Below are 16039 nucleotides of genomic sequence, written 5' to 3' on the forward strand. Positions count from 1 at the left end.
GGGTACCGGTGTGTGCGCTCTGGGCTCCACCTCAGCATCCCGGGGCCCCTGCACGCACATGCCGCGGGCGGCAGACCACACTACCGCAACTGGCACAGCACACACTTCTACTGCCCCCTCCGGCCCACAATTGTCCCATATTCACCTTAGCTGTTCCATCCGCCCCACATCTGTCCCCCACTCGCCTTAACTGCCCCCACACTCACTTCAACTGCCCCACCCGCTCCTCACCTGTCCCACACTAACCTCAACTATACCCGACTCACCTCAGCTCCTTCACCCACCCCATAACTATCCCACACGCACCTCAACTGTCCCACCTCTATCACACTCTCCGTACCCAATTTAACTACTACTCTCTCCACCACTGTACTACCTCTCCACAAAATGTGCCACGCTCTAGCTGTCCTACCTCTCCACAACTGATCTACCTTCTCCGCGACTGTCGCAGCTTCTTCACAACTGTCCCACACCCACCGTAATTGTCACACTTCTTCACTAGTGGACTACCATCTCCGCAGTTGTCGCAGATTTCCCACAACTCTCCCACCCTCCTTCTCACTTGCCCCCTTCCTCTTCTGACCTGCCTCGCCCTCATAACAACTGCCCAGCTTTTACCAAAACTGTCCCACTCATCTTAGCTGCACCGCGCATCTACACACGGTTTCTCAGTCCCACTTCATATGAGCTATCTGCTCTTATCATAAATGAATCGATGCACGTACCCGACACACTGTGTTGTAGTTGTATGTATCCACACTATGTTTGAGGCCTCCTACCGGACCATTTTAGGGGAAACCCTGTATCTGCATCCAGGGGGAGGGGTTTTCAACCTCTCTTCGTGTTGTTTAGGTACAGTGTTTACAGGCCTCAGCTTATTTGACAGCTTATTACGTTCTCTGTACTTAGCTTGCTTCCAGTGAACTCTCGCACTTGGTGAGAATGATTTGTAAAAAGAAAGCCCAGCGATGACACGGGGCGAGGTGGTTACCTTGTGAACTCGTACAGAGCACCCCAAAATGGGAGGTCACCGCTACAGAGGAGACCACACAATCTTCCTCCGCTACAGAGAGGGGTCCCCATGTTTCCTCCACCATAGTGAGAACTCGTATTTCCATACCTTGCCTGAGACAGTTCGCTGTATCTGCCTTCACCCCAGAAGAGGCCTTCCATCTGCCCCCATCTATACGCCTCCAGAATGGGGTCTGCACAGTCGTTTTGAGTTTTTTTTTCGACCTCCCCGTAAAGCATTGGGAAGCTGGTATTTGGGGCTGTGCACTGTGGGACTTGTAGTACGGTTGTTGGAAAATCTAGGAGTGGTGTAAGATGTTGAAAATGACTGGTTAAAAGGTCGGGTGACAGTTGCACTCAAGCCAGACCTAAAAAAAAATCGACGCTCTCCCGTGAATACGAACAGAAGACGTCTGTGAAAGGAGTATTAACGGAAAATTAATTCCAGTCTCAAATAAAGGGCTGTCGAGTTACAGAGGGTGGGAGACCTATTAGGGTGCAAACCTTGCAGGCTTTCCATGTGACTGTTAAGAGCAAGGTGAGACTTTAAGTAGGGGGTGCCAGATTGCTGAAATACAGTATACTGTATGTCATACTGACTCTGGTGTTTAATGTTCTTCCTAGAGTGAGATCGGAGTTTTGTCTAGTGGAAGTTTTGACTCCTGGAAAGGTAGCACATAGGGTTAATGTGCCTGCAGCAAAGAACATGTACCATGCAGATCACAAAGTGCACATAATGTAAATAGGTCAGTGGGCTACTGCGTGTGTGTGTGTGTGTGTGTGTGTGTGTGTGTGTGTGTGTGTGTGTGTAGGTGGCTCTGTGGGTGGCTCTATTTGTGTGTGGGTTGCTCTATGTGAGTGGCTCTGTGGGTGGCTCTGTGTGTGTGGGTGGCTCTGTTTGTGTGTGGCTCTGTGTGGGTGCAAATGCAATAGGTCTCGCATTTGAGAGTGATTAAGCTATTGACATTGTAAATAACAGTGCCGTTTCTTTAAATGTTTTAAAAACCTAAACAAAAATAATGTCATGAACAATGCCAATAGCTCTAACTTTAACAAGCATTTACAATGCAACGGTCTCGGCATTGTTAAAGTTAGAGCTATTGGCATTGCTCATGACATTATTTTTGTTTTTAAAACATGTAGAGAAACGGCATTGTTATTTACAATGTCAATAGCTTAATCAGTGTTTGTGTAGGTGGCTCTGTGTGTGGGTGCAAATGCAATAGGTCTCGCATTTGAGAGTGATTAAGCTATTGACATTGTAAATAACAATGCCGTTTCTTTAAATGTTTTAAAAACAAAAACATAAACAAAAATAATGTCATGAGCAATGCCAATAGCTCGAACTTTACCAATGCCGAGACCATTGCATTGTAAATGCGTGTTTATATTTTTAGATGGTTGAATCCTTAAAACTGATCTGGTTTACCAAAAGGTAATTTTAGTATTTTTCACATTTGCAGGTTTTAGTATTTTTCACATTTGCAGGTCTCATTTTAACATGCAGTAGCATTAGAAAATGAGTAGGATCGAAGATCTTCCACAAGGTGGTAAGCCCATCCGTGTCATATATGATGAGATGAAGGGCTGCCCGATGAAAAAACCTACCATCTTTTGCTGGCTTAGAGCATATCCTTCAGTTTTTTTTGTGGTCATTTAGACCCACATTACACCTGCACTTAAATAGAACAAAACAGTGGGCTGCGGATAATGTCTGTATACCCATAGATAATTTTCTACAGTATTCTTGTGATATAAGGGCTAGAAGTGGACAAAATGAGACCCAGAGTCTAATTAGTTTTCGCTTCTGATGGACGGTTAATGGGAGATTTAAATAATTATGATCCTGATTAAAAGAATAGGATTTTTTTTCTTTTGCATTATAATGTGATCCTCATGTATCATGACTAACAATTTCAATTGTAAAAATCATATTCCAGAGATCTGATGGTTGGGCATTTCTTATTGAGAGATCTAGCTATCTAGCACTATTGATTCTAGGGGTTATCATACAGCCAATTTGCTTTGTTAATCTCCTGGTAAATTAAGTATTTTAGCTTGCCTACTTCAGCCTATTTTGTCTTTCAGCAGAATACGACAAAAGAAGCACTATGAATTCAAGTCTGTTTAAACAATGTGACTCCTCAGCGTGACCTGTGCTTCTACATTGCCTTCCGATAGTCCAAATAAAATTATATAGGCTCACCATTGAAAAACAACAACTTGGTTGAACAATTTTCCACAATAAGCTGCTTTGGCAAAGTTTTATGTTGGCAACAATTTAGTTCCCATTATCCGTAACCGAGGTCCTAACAAGGGACCCAAAAACGTCCTGCTCGGTCTCAGGAAAGACACGTTTAATTCTAAGAAATGTGATTTTAATGCTGCCTCGTGGAGATTTTCCTCCCAAACTAGATATTGAGATATTTGTATGCCGATTAACATTCGGAATTTCTATTCCCCAAAATCACTCTCCTTTTTTAATGGTTTCTTGCTAAGCACCACATCCTTGTTTTTTCAGTCTTATAATGAGCTTATTGGTGAATGAACGTAAAGGGTTTGAGAATGAAAAGTACCGTACTTATAACTGTGAATCACTTGCATTGCTTATGATAGCTAGACCTGTTGACAGTTTATGCTTGTTTGCATTGTTCCAGTTTGTTAAAGATCCAATGTAAGTATTGGATATTGATTTTAATTGTTTCCTTTCAGAGGTTCTTTGTTTTATTCGCCTGAAATGAAAAAGTATTCCATTCCATTCCTGGGATCAGATGCCTCCGTGGTAAAAAGAACTCAGCGTCACTTGCATGAGTGCTCGCAAGAATCTCCTGTAAGTTAGTAAGAATAAGAAAAGTGACCACCATGTGTAATAAATTAGTGACTTGTGTTTACTTCCACCATCTGCATGGGTATATGCAATCTTTAATTTGTTATATAAATATGCGTGTCCATTTTAAGATGAATCTGCAGAAGCCTTCTCAGTTAGAAACAGAACAAATATTATTGGTATTATTACTGCTATTAATATAAACATTATGAGGATTCCTATGTGTATTATTACTATTATTACTATATTTTTTTTAAATTACAAAGTTTCATTTATAATTTTACTCTAAGTGCAAAAGGGAAATTTAGACCCTGGGTGTCACACTATGAGGATTTGTAAAAAGAAAAGGGGAAGCATGTTTAAGGATTGCTGGTGGTGGGTGAAGTGGAGGAGAGGGTAATTAAAGGCCCTGCAGTAGATCCTCAAGAATAATCTTTTCCCATCTTACCGCCACGATAACTCTAACAAGTGTATTCATATGTGAGTAAAGTTCACAAAATAGTGACCAGAAAAAGACACCTTAAATGAAGCATCAAGTTCAGTACCATACACCGCCCTACCCTGCCCCAAAGTCCCTTCAATGGTCAGGCGAGATCCACACAGATATATATAAGTCCTTGATCTTGATTTGGAGCAAATAGAGAGTCTTGGTGAATGCTCCCCAGAGTCCGAGTCGTGCAATCTCACCCTTTTTATTAAATCAGATTGGTATCAGTGGGATTGTTGGTAAGTTTGGTTCCGATCAGCATATCTTGAATGAGGTCCATACGTGATCAGATCTAGCTGCTCTTTGATGGACCATAACACACTGGGGGGGATTTACTCACTAATGTACCACATCTGGGACCTCCACAATGATATATATGGAGTATCTGGAAATTTCCATAGCTTCATGATTGCATAGTTTTGGCTGTTAAGGTAACAAAGTGGCTCAGTGATGACATTAGGGTGTACTTAATCTAATTTCCTGTGTAACCAAACAATTGTATCAAAGGGTTCTCAGGTAATGACACTTCAGCTAGTTTACAAGTGACTCCCACAATAGAGCTTCAAAACGTTTATATGTTAGGGCAAAGTGACCGTGTGTTTGCTGATGTGCTTTTCTGTACACAAACCCTCCAGCATCTATCTGAGCTACCATAGATCATTTTTAATTGGTCTGGGATCTTACAGCTTCACATTTTGACTCTATATTTGCTTTCCTTGTGTCTCATACATGTGGAGGTTTTCCCTTCTCTCTCCCAAATGATTAACCATAGGTCCTTGGGTATTATGTTCAATTTCTCTTAAAACTTTACTCTGTATAAATAGAAACAGGCGTGGCTTTCTCAGAATATCCGCCTGTGTATCAAAGACATTCGCTTCCTCAGTTTTTTTGCTTACCAATTCCTCAAATGAGGACAATTCACTCTGAGAGATCAGCCCGTTTGCGACCGCAAAAAAGGGTCCAGGGATGTACAAACGCTACTTTTCGAGTCGGTGACCCGTAAAATAGCCTCTGCGTCTCACTATTTGGAAGGGGCGTCCCTTTCTAATAGCGAGTCTCAATGCAATGCACTATTGGTTTGCGACCGCATGTGCGGTCGCAAAACACTCGTAATTTACTGCCTACTTCAAGTACGTGGTAAACCACTCGCAAATGGGACAGGTTCCCCAGGCGATCCCTTCCCCTTTGTGAGTGTGTGCGAAAATATTTTTTGAGAGCAGGCAGTGGTCCCAGGGACCACTGCCTGCCCTTAAAAAATGAAACTGAAAAGTTTCATTTTTCTTTTTCAAATGCTTCCCATTTTCCTTTAAGGAAAACAGGCTGCATTTGAAAAAACGTAAACCGCTTTATTTAAAAAGCAGCCACAGATATGGTGGTCTGCTGACCCCAGCAGGCCACTATCCCTGTGAGTGCTAGCCATTCCCAATGGGGTCGCAAATTGCGCTTGCCTCATTAATATTGATGAGGCATGCAATTTGCGACCCCATTGGGAATCGCATGCAGTGTCTGAGACACTGTTGTACATACACTTTAGGAAGTCGCAAATTGCGAGTCGCAATTCGGAGCAACTCGCTAAAGTGAATTTTCTCACATCTGACACTCTGTGACTTGTACGAATAACATTAATTTGTAGTAATCTAAACCAGTCTCTAGGTGTCAGGTTAATATTCATATTATGATTATTATAATTATTACTAATAAATCCTTCTTTCTCCCCTTTAACTTTTATGGCACCTGACAGGTCCTTGTAACTATCAGTTGTACAGTCCTCTGGCCTGCAGCTCCTAAGAACAGATAAGCTGCAAGAATTGTAATGCTTGCAGCAAATGATTGACTGATTTACTCATTAGAATCGTTGTGATCAGTGTGTGTAATTTGCATAGTCTGTTTGGTAACACTGGCCCAGTAGCAAGAGGCTCAAAAGGACGGATACTTGAAATGAAAGCTGTATGCCACACAACCTGAGACCAGCATTGTAGAAAAAAGCAATCTAACAGGGAAATTGGACATGAGCATTGTATGTTTAAACGGACAGTCCTCTTCAAGTGCCTCAAAGTTAACACTTTTATCGATAGACTGTCTTTCAAGAGTTTCCATAGACGGAGAGTTTTGGTGGAACTGAGGCTGCAGATAAGGTGCTAGCGGCACCATTTTGCACTTCCTGCAGACCAGTTCGGGAATAGGTGGTTAAGCAAATGTGTATTCTGTTTTGATAGTCCAGTGTAGATTGGACTACAGCAAGAAGGACTTTGATTTGAAAAGTTAGGTAAGGATGAATCTCCTGAGACCCACACTATGAAAATAATGGACTTGTCAACACTAGAGATAATGTTCTTTGGAAAACAGTTTAATATATTTTACTATTGCAGAAAGTGTTTGACACAGTCCAGTAAACTCGGGTGAACTGTTATTTCGATAAGTTCCAAAAAGCAAAATGTTAATTTTAGAGGGTTTAGTATTTAAAAATTCTTGTCCTTTAAGTCCTGAATATCGTAGGTGCAACTGATAAAGTTGGATTTATCAGTGCCATTGCCTGCCCCAGTCCCATTTTAATGCAGCTCAGAGCAGGTGATATATGTGATCATTAATCCCCACAAAATTGCTAATTCTGTATTAATTGTCAGCCAGAAAAAGTGTCAGGTTTATTCCTCATTCCGCGAGGATCACCGTTTGCTTATCAGATAAAATTGCTAATTCTGTATTAATTGTCAGCCAGAAAAAGTGTCAGGTTTATTCCTCATTCCGCGAGGATCACCGTTTGCTTATCAGATAAAATTGCTAATTCTGTATTAATTGTCAGCCAGAAAAAGTGTCAGGTTTATTCCTCATTCCGCGAGGATCACCGTTTGCTTATCAGATTTTTCTGTGGGGATTCAGCCACAAGCCTAAATTTTAGGCACGCTGTGTCCCTCCAACCATTCGCTATCTCACAGATATCCGTCTAACCAAAGTGGCCTAATTTATGCACAGTAGATTCTGCTTCTGGATTATGGTTTGGAAAAATAAAACTAGAGATAGCAGCTCCTGAACAAGTGTTAATACTTTGAAGGCGCACTGAGAAGCATTGTATCCCTGAAAAGGTGTGTAAGGTTTCTTAATGAAGTAAGCCAACAGTTTTCATATTTCTCTGTGATGAAGTTAACTGCATTCAAAAACCCAAATTTGCATTATGTAGGTACTGTAGGCTTAAAAAGAGTTTAAAAAAAAAATCATTTCTTTATTGGCATTTTCACAAACAATACATACCAGATCATAAATAGCAGTTAGCATCTCCACCCGTACAGGGGATACAATAAGGATATGTCTCACCGTATCCAGTAGTTATAACCAGTGAACCTCCCGACAACTGGTCAGGAACCCCCCATTCCCCCCCTCCTATCACCCTATCTTACCCCATATGCCTCCACAGATGTAACAACAACAAAAATTGTATTCCCACATGTGAATCCTACTTAGTTTCCAGTATGGACAATCTTTGGGACCGAAGGTAAGGGACCATCACATCCCCTCAATGTTCCCTATTCCCTCCCTGCACCGGGGAACTAACTTGTGTGTTGGGGTCCAGGGATTGCAATAAGCTTGGTTTCATTGCATCCCACGCCATTAGGACCTCTTGAGCTTTCTCATCTCTCCTTGTCTTCTTCAGTTGAGCCTCTTCTGCCCCCACCCTCTCTACCATGTCCGTCTCCCAGGCTTTTCATGTTGGAAGACATGTTCCCATCCAATGTATAGCTATCCGCCTCTTTGCCGCTCTTAGGCCTAGTATGGCGTGGCACCTACTGAGCGTCTTTTCCAGGTTCTCCAAGAGGAACCCCAATAAACATTTATCCACTGTGTAGAGAATCTCCCAGCTATCCCCATCTTTAGTTGGGCTAAGACCTGAACCCCAGAGTAGACCTAGGTAGAGCTTTGCCACACCATAAGAAAAAAATGTTATTCTCTTGCAACGCATTTAGCATCCCTGGCCTCTCGAGGGGTAAATGGAGTGCAACTTTTTGGGGGATACAAATGTCATATGGACTATGTTATATTGGATCAACTTGTACCGAGCACTTACTGCCACTCTGCGAACCCCTGCATGAATTTTGACCAGTCTTTCGGGGTAAGGGGCTCTTTAGTGCACGGTTTGCATGTTTCCTCTAGTTTGAGCTTCCGGAGTTGTCTGTTAGAGTGTAGAGCTCGATATAAATGCTTAATGAGCCTGCAACCTTCTGCCATGGATAAGAGAGTCATCAAGGTTTGTGAGGGTTTGGGTACCTCTGGAAAGGTGGGCCATAACTACCGAGCCATTGCTGCGATCTTAACGTATGTAAGGAACTGACCATGACATAAGCAAAAAATACACTTACGGCATCTTGGATGGAAATGAAGCGCCCCTCTGGGTACAAATCATATAACATAATACATCACCCTTCCTGCCATTTACCAACGAACATGCCTTTAGTCATCTGTTCAAACAGGTAAATTAGCTGTAGGTCGAGATCAGACGTACACAGCGCTCTCTTTAGGACCTGCCTCACCGCTATCTCCCATATCCTTCCTAGCAGGCAAATTAAGTGTGGAAGGTTTCCCGGCATACCACCTCCTCACATTAGGAGGGGCCCAAGCTTGTGATCAGCATGAGTTCCTGCCAATAAGGATCGTTCCCAATTAGGCTCCCCGTCCAAAGAATTAATTGCATACTGCAACTGCACCGCAAAGTAAGACAGCTCAAGCTCTGGGACCTCCATGCCCGCCTTTTCCCATTTTCGCCTCAGGGTTGACAACCCTACTCTGCAATGCTTACTCTGCCTTAGGATTTCCAGCACAACTTGTCAAGCGTCCTGAATACTATACCGGGAAATTCATAGAAAGCATTCTGCATAGCATATAGGCACCTCAACAGGACCACCATCTGTACAAGAGCTATTTTTCCCACCAGGGAAAGGCGTAACATGTTTCAAAACCTAATAGTGGGTCACAAATTCTCCAGCACTCGTCCCACGTTGTGGGTATGGAACTGGGTCTGTCCATGTGTAATATAAATGCCTAGATATTTCACCCTATCAATTTTCCAGGGTAAGCCAAATTTTGGGTGGTGGGCAAGGGGTCGGGCTAGCAGTCGCCCCAACGGAAACAGGAGCAATTTACTCAGGCTGAGTCACAGCCCTGACATTTTCCAGAATTCGGTCATTATGGCTAACGACATCTGAACCGATATGTCCGGCTGCCGCAGATACAGCATGGCATCATTAGCATATAACGAAACTATATGTTACATATGTCCAACCGTTATGCCCCGCCTCTTAAGTGTGTGCCAGAGTCTGCATGTTAAAGGCTCCATGGCCATGGCAAAAATCACTGACTCAAATGCTTGTTCAGTAATTAAAAAGGCAAGCACATAAGGGTCCTCACGCAGCCCCGCCGAATGCAGTACGAGTGCCAGGCGGCGGAAGATACACAAGGTATTTCTATGTGGGATAAAGCCAGACTGATCCTCATGGATCAGCTAAGGCAAATTGGGGAGCAGGCACCACGGCAGGAGATGATTCCGGAATTTTAAATCTACATTCAACATGGAAATGGGTCTGTTTCAAAGCGTCCTTACCCCGCTTCGAAATCGCCATGATCCATGCTACCCTCATCGATTGTGGAAGCTCTGCATTATCAAGGGCTTCGACAAATACTGCAGATAATTGGTCTAGGTGAGTCTGGGGGAAACATTTTCAAAATTCCATCAGTAGGCTGTCGCTTCCTGGCGTTTTTGCAGGTTCTAAGGCCATCACAGCTCCGAGCATTTATTGACCGGAGCCGCCAAGGTTCCCTTTTCCTCTGGTTCCTAGCACTTTAGCGGGAGTACGTCTAAATATGCAGACAGATCCTGTGCAGTGCCGCCCTCTGGGGTGCTGCATACACCCTCTGAAAGTGATCTGCAAAAGCTTCATTAAAGGCCTGTTGCATATGGCGTCGCTGCCTGATGCGTTTCTAATGGTTCATATATGGGGCATGGTGCAGCATCAGCCCGGATCAAACATGCCAGCATCCACCCAACCTTCTCTCCCTCCAGATACCATTGTGGTCTCGCTGTTTTCCTGGTGTACTTCTCCAGGTGTGCAGAGGGGTTCGTAGGCAGAGCTCCCCATACAATGTAGTCCTGGTAAGCTCCCAGTTAAATTGCCTGTCAGTTCAGATCTTCATTACTGCATCTAAAAGAGAGATTACTTAAATCGGACTATGCACGTTGTGTTTTTCCTGACTTTTACTTTGTTTCAAAGCAGGGGCCAAAAGTTAACACTGTGATACAAAAAATAAACTCAAACTTGATTGATTGCCAATAATAATAATAATTTTATTGTGCAGTTAATTAAAACTCACAATATAAAAACATTCAACGATAAAATTATGTTTGGCATTATCTTGTACTTTTACATCTAAAATTTTACTCTCAAATAAAGGTCGTATCAACCTCAGTTCCATTATCTATGCTGTCCTTTTCCAGGGTGATAGTGCTTGTGCTTCGGAGTACAGGACACAGTTTTAACAAGGCCTGGTTCTAGACAGGCTGTCACAGTTTATTATCAGTGCAGTCCATTTCGAGGACAATAAAGTGCTTGTGCTTCTGGGTACAGGACACAATTTTTACAAGGCCTGGCCTCGTGTTTTAGAATTTAACTAATTCCACTTGCATCTCTTTTTACACCGATCTTCAGAAAAATTGCATCACACAGATGGAACGCTGATTTGCACTGGTTTGAATGTCTTTCTTATTTCTTGCATGATACATCCATTGAGGAATGTATTTACACAGATCAATTCTTATGTGAATGACCCACATAGTGATGGCTATTTGTTTTTTTTGTTTTTTGTATAACAGGTGCAATATGCTGCCTATTTTGCTGTGGGTGGACTCACTTCTGTCATTCCGCTGATTTTCGCTGGTCTCTTCTTTTTCATTTTTGCAAAGTTCAGCTTTGGACGGAATCTCATGATAAAAGTAAGAGTACATGTGAACTGTATGCTTAAAAAATAGTGAAAGCAACACTTTCATGCTGCTACCCTTAAATAAATGATACTTTGTGTCTTTCCTTTCAGTACCCAGCATTATTTTCATTTGGACATTTTACAAAGGAAGGACCAACACAAAAACAGGTACATTCAGGGCTCGGAAACGCAAGCCACTTCGTGTTTTGTTTTTTTGGTTTACTCATATTATAGTTTACGTTTAATTAACCTTCGTATAATTCACTAAAAAACTCTTGTGTGTTGATTGGATGTATTGAAAGGAACTCATGTTAAATATACACCTTGTTTTTATTTGGTGGAAATGAAGGGGCTTTGTAGATATTAGTTTGGGTTTTGGTTGATACAGTTGAAGATCGCTCCTATTATATGTTCTCCCCTCTCATAACAAGACCAAATATATGATGCCAAATGTTCCTGCTGCAATTGTTTGAGTATCTCTTGTCCGAGGACTGGCCGCAATGGAACAGTTCGACACATAAACATTGCTAATAACATGCATGTAATATGATAAAGGAGACATGTCTCCTGATGCATTGTGTACATTTTCAGATGGACGGTTCTTCCTTCTCGATGACCTTCCTTGGTGAAGGATACAGCGAAGGCCAGAGTCCAGACCAGGGAAAACCCAATGTGAAAATCTGCACTCAAGTGACAGGACCAGGTACACCAGTTTCAATATTGCTCTACGTTGTTTTCTTGCTTCAGGGTGGTTAGTGTGTTTCTCTGTTTTTACTGAATTAAAGCACAACGTGATTTTCTTTCTCTCACGCTTTACAAATTCCAGTTGTTATACCATACATTTTAGCTGAGCCTTAGTGCGGAAAAGACACAAAGAACCACTTTTTATTATCACGGGTAGGGTGGAAAGTGCGAAATTATGTTTCATTGTAAAGGAGCTCATCGACCACCTGAACAACACGTTTAAATCCGGTTTTGATATTGTTCAGCCAGAAACGCTGCCTAAAAGATGGGCCCAAGTTGTGCGGCTGCAGTACATCCTCATAAGGGATGTCCCGCTGGACCACTCCTGCTCCCGGATATTTTATCACCTTTTCACATGGTTTACAGGCAGATGGTGAGGTAGAAGTACTTATCTTCTTAGTAGGCATGTGCCATAACGCTTTATACGGAGTAGTTTCTGTCACTAAGAACTTTTTGCTTGCTTAATTAAAGAAACATTGCTCTGTTAGACTATTGAATGAGACACAATATATAAAGATATGTCACCTAAGTTGGCCATGGATGTATATGAATTAATGGCAAAATTAAAACTGAGAAACCATATTGGAGGAAACCAAATAATGGACAACTAATTTTAAGGAAAGGCAATTCTAAGGAAATACTAAGAAATTGAAAATTAAAGCAGTCTAAAGAAGAGCTCATTTTTAGGAAAAATACAACATTACATTAAACCTGAGTGGCGTTTAGGACAAGTGAGTGTTTTTGGGGTTCATCGATGAGTAATTTTTAGGGGCGATGAGTGGTTTTTAGAGGTCCAGAAGGGGTGGAGCCTACTCACAGAAAAGGTTTTGTACGGTTCAGGAATAGGTGGTGTTAAGGGGTGGTGGTTTTTTTTTTTTTTTTTTTTTTTTTTTTTTTTTAGGTATCATGAATGGGTTAAGTTTAGCTGAGGCGAGGGGTTTTTAGGGTTCATGGATGAGTGGAGTTTACGGTTGTGAGGTGTTTTTAGGGTTCAATGATGGGTGGAATGTAGGGGTGTTGAGGGGTTTTAGGGTTCAGTGATGGGTAGAGGAGTTTTTAGGGTTCAGAATTTGGTGGGGTTTAGGTGGTGAGGGGTTTTAAGGATTCAGGGATGGGTAGATTTTAGAAGTAGAAATGGGTTTTTATGGTTCAGGGATGGATAGAGTTTAGGTGTGGTGAAGGGTTTCTAGAATTAAATAGATTTTTATTGGCAGAACCCATGACAAGAAATACAGTGCGTCATTGCCTACAACCCATTGGGCCGGCGATCTCCCGAGCAAAGAACCGGAAACAGAGCTTATGATTCATGAGTCAATGAAATGGGTAATTAACACAGCATGTCGCCTACAACCCATCTTGGGCCTGCCGCGCCCAACATCTTAGAGCAAGAAATACTCTTATTATAGGAAGGGAACAGGAGAAGGTTCTGTGGTGCCACTCGTGGACTGATGACAGTGCTGCAAGGGTGCACATGGCTCGTTTGAAGCAAGTAAGTCTACTTTTAACAAAAAGGAAAAGAACAAACCGAATTTCAAAACATATAAAAACCCCAGCCCTCCCGCACCCCCACCGTTCCTCTCTCCCAGTGAGTCCGCAGTAAGCTCAAGTATACACATATGGTCCTAAGTGAAAGTTAACAGTCCCCCAGGAAATAAGCGGATTCGTTAGGGTCGCACGTCCTAGCCTCCCTCCCGGCTCTCAGGGATCAGCTGTAAAAGCCTTAAATAGGCAGGGCATGTTAGTTCCAGGAACCCCAAGGATAAAATCGTGATAAAGGGAGCCCAAACCTTAGGGTATTCTGATTTGTCCCCAAGCGTGGCCATAGACAAAGGCTCCATACCCAGGAGGGTCCACTACTGTAGCAGCCATTGAGAGTGGTCAGGGATCCTGTCTGTCTTACAGCCCGCTAGTATAACCTGATGTGCAGCATTCAAAACCAAGGCGATTTGCCAGCCTTTAACAAAGCGCAAAGGGAAGGTCAAGGCGTTAGGGAGTCCCAAGATAGTGTAGGCGGGGAATCTCGGGATAGTAGTGTCAAAAGCCCTATCAATTTCGTCAAGGATTTTGTCCCAATATCTTGTGAGCTTTGGGCAATTCCACAGCAAATGAAGGAGGGTGCCCGGATTGCCGCATCTACGCCAGCAGAGGCCATCATTCTGAGAGCTCCATTTAGTTAATTGAGCCGGGGTATAATACTAGTAGGAAACCATTTTAAATGCAGTCTCTGTATGACCCACGGAGTGCTCAAAATGGTGTGTTCTATAAAATATGTACTCCCACTTTTTATCTGAAAGGGTGCGATCTATTTCTGCCTCCCGCCGCCCCTGTCCCGCGGAACGCGCCTCCTTAACTCCTTGTGCGAGGAAGGTGTAGAGTTACGAGATGAGCTTGCGGTCGTCTTTTTTCAAAAGAACCACCTCTCAAATGGAAGCATCAGTCTGCCAACCAAGGGATGCACAAGGGGGTTAGATGTCAATTTCAGCATTTGTGTGTGGAGAAAGAAGTCTGACCCCACAAGGCCATAGTCCTCCTGTAGCTCCTTAAAGGGAATATGACCCTGCAGGTCGAACAGCTGTCTCAGACGCTTGCACCCGCCTTCCACCCAACACGTGCCTATGCCCGTGTCCATTCCAGGGGTTAAGTCGAGGATAGAAATAATTGGAGACATGGGGGAGGGGAAAATGGTAAGATTTGCTAGTTTAACCACCCAGTCCCAGGCTAGCTTGGTGGGGTGGGTGACTGGCGAGGAATAGAGTCCCCAGCAGTGCACCAACCTAGGCAGCCAGACTTCCCTCCAGATATGCTGATCTGCCACTGTCTGATCCATGAATACCCAGTGTTTCTCTGTCATGGGACGGCTCCATACAACCAGATAATGCAGCAGCGAGGCCTGAAAATAGCGAGTGAGGTTGGGCAAAACCAAACCTCCTTCTTTCTTAGGGCGCTGTAGCAAAGATTTCTGCAGCCTGAGCGAGATCCGGCCCCAGATGAAGCGTTCAGTCTCTGTTTTGATGTGTGAGAGCGCATGCAACGGGGGCAGTAGGGGAAGGGTCTGGAAAAGATACAGGGCCCGCGGTAAGACATTCATTTTTATTGCGTCCAGTGTACCCATCCATGACCGGGGCAGACGCCGCCATTGGGCGAGATCTTTCCGGACACTTGCAAGCAAAGTAGAGTAGTTCACTTCTACAGTCTTATCCACACTATTGTGCAGGGCCAATCCCAGATATGTAATGCCCCCTGTCACCCAGTCAAAGTCGAATTGGGCCTGCAAAGCATCCACGGTGGTATGCTTCGCAGTGAGGTTCAGCACTTGCGATTTCTGAAAATGTATTTAAAACCCAGAGTCCAGACTGAAGGCTTGTAGATCTGCCACGATGGCTGGCATAGAAGTTAGGGGATGTGCCAGAGAGAAAATGACATCGTCGGCGTAGAGACTAATTAAATGGCGATCGGCCCCAAAGGAACACCTTGCGCTTGCGGATTGTCTCGAAGCCGCTGAAGAAAGGGCTTCATATGTAGGGCGAAAAGCAGCGGGGAGAAAGAGGACAGCCGTGTCTGGTGCCCCTCTCCACGCGAAGTCACCCGAGAACGCCATTGACCCGGACCTGTGCAGTAGGGGCACTTTAGATGCTTGCCACCCACCTGCGAAACTTAGGCCCTATGCTGGAGCGTTCTAGTGTGGTGAACAGATACGGCCAGTGCACCCGGTCAAAGGCCTTCTCGGCATCAACTGCTAGCAGAAAAGCCTCCTCCCGTGACCTATGCACCTTTTCAATTAGGTGGCATAGCCGTTTGGTGTTGTCCCCACACTGCCTACCCGGGATGAAGCCCAACTGATCCGGATCGACCAAGCCGGGCATTGGATGGTTTAATCTATGGGCCAGGATACTGGAGAATAACTTTGCATCGATATGTAGCAGAGAAATCGGTCTGTATGAGCTGCAGAACACCGGGTCTTTCCACGGTTTGGGGAGGACGGATATCGTCACCTGGAGTGAAGGGTTTTT

The 16039-nt window shown here is 43.6% G+C and overlaps 1 protein-coding gene across 1 annotated transcript in view; it reads left to right on the top strand.

Moving 5' to 3' along the window:
• SCCPDH (saccharopine dehydrogenase (putative)) overlaps window positions 1-16039 on the top strand; it is a 168697-nt gene that overhangs the window by 76568 nt on the left and 76090 nt on the right. The window contains exons 7-10 of the mRNA XM_085612341.1: window positions 3724-3841; window positions 11179-11298; window positions 11397-11453; window positions 11877-11988. Coding sequence (XP_085468467.1) covers window positions 3724-3841; window positions 11179-11298; window positions 11397-11453; window positions 11877-11988 — 407 coding nt within the window. The remainder of the gene's footprint in view (window positions 1-3723; window positions 3842-11178; window positions 11299-11396; window positions 11454-11876; window positions 11989-16039) is intronic.

The sequence above is a fragment of the Triturus cristatus genome, chromosome 6 (assembly GCF_964204655.1).
Source record: "Triturus cristatus chromosome 6, aTriCri1.1, whole genome shotgun sequence".
NCBI classification, from domain to species: domain Eukaryota; kingdom Metazoa; phylum Chordata; class Amphibia; order Caudata; family Salamandridae; genus Triturus; species Triturus cristatus.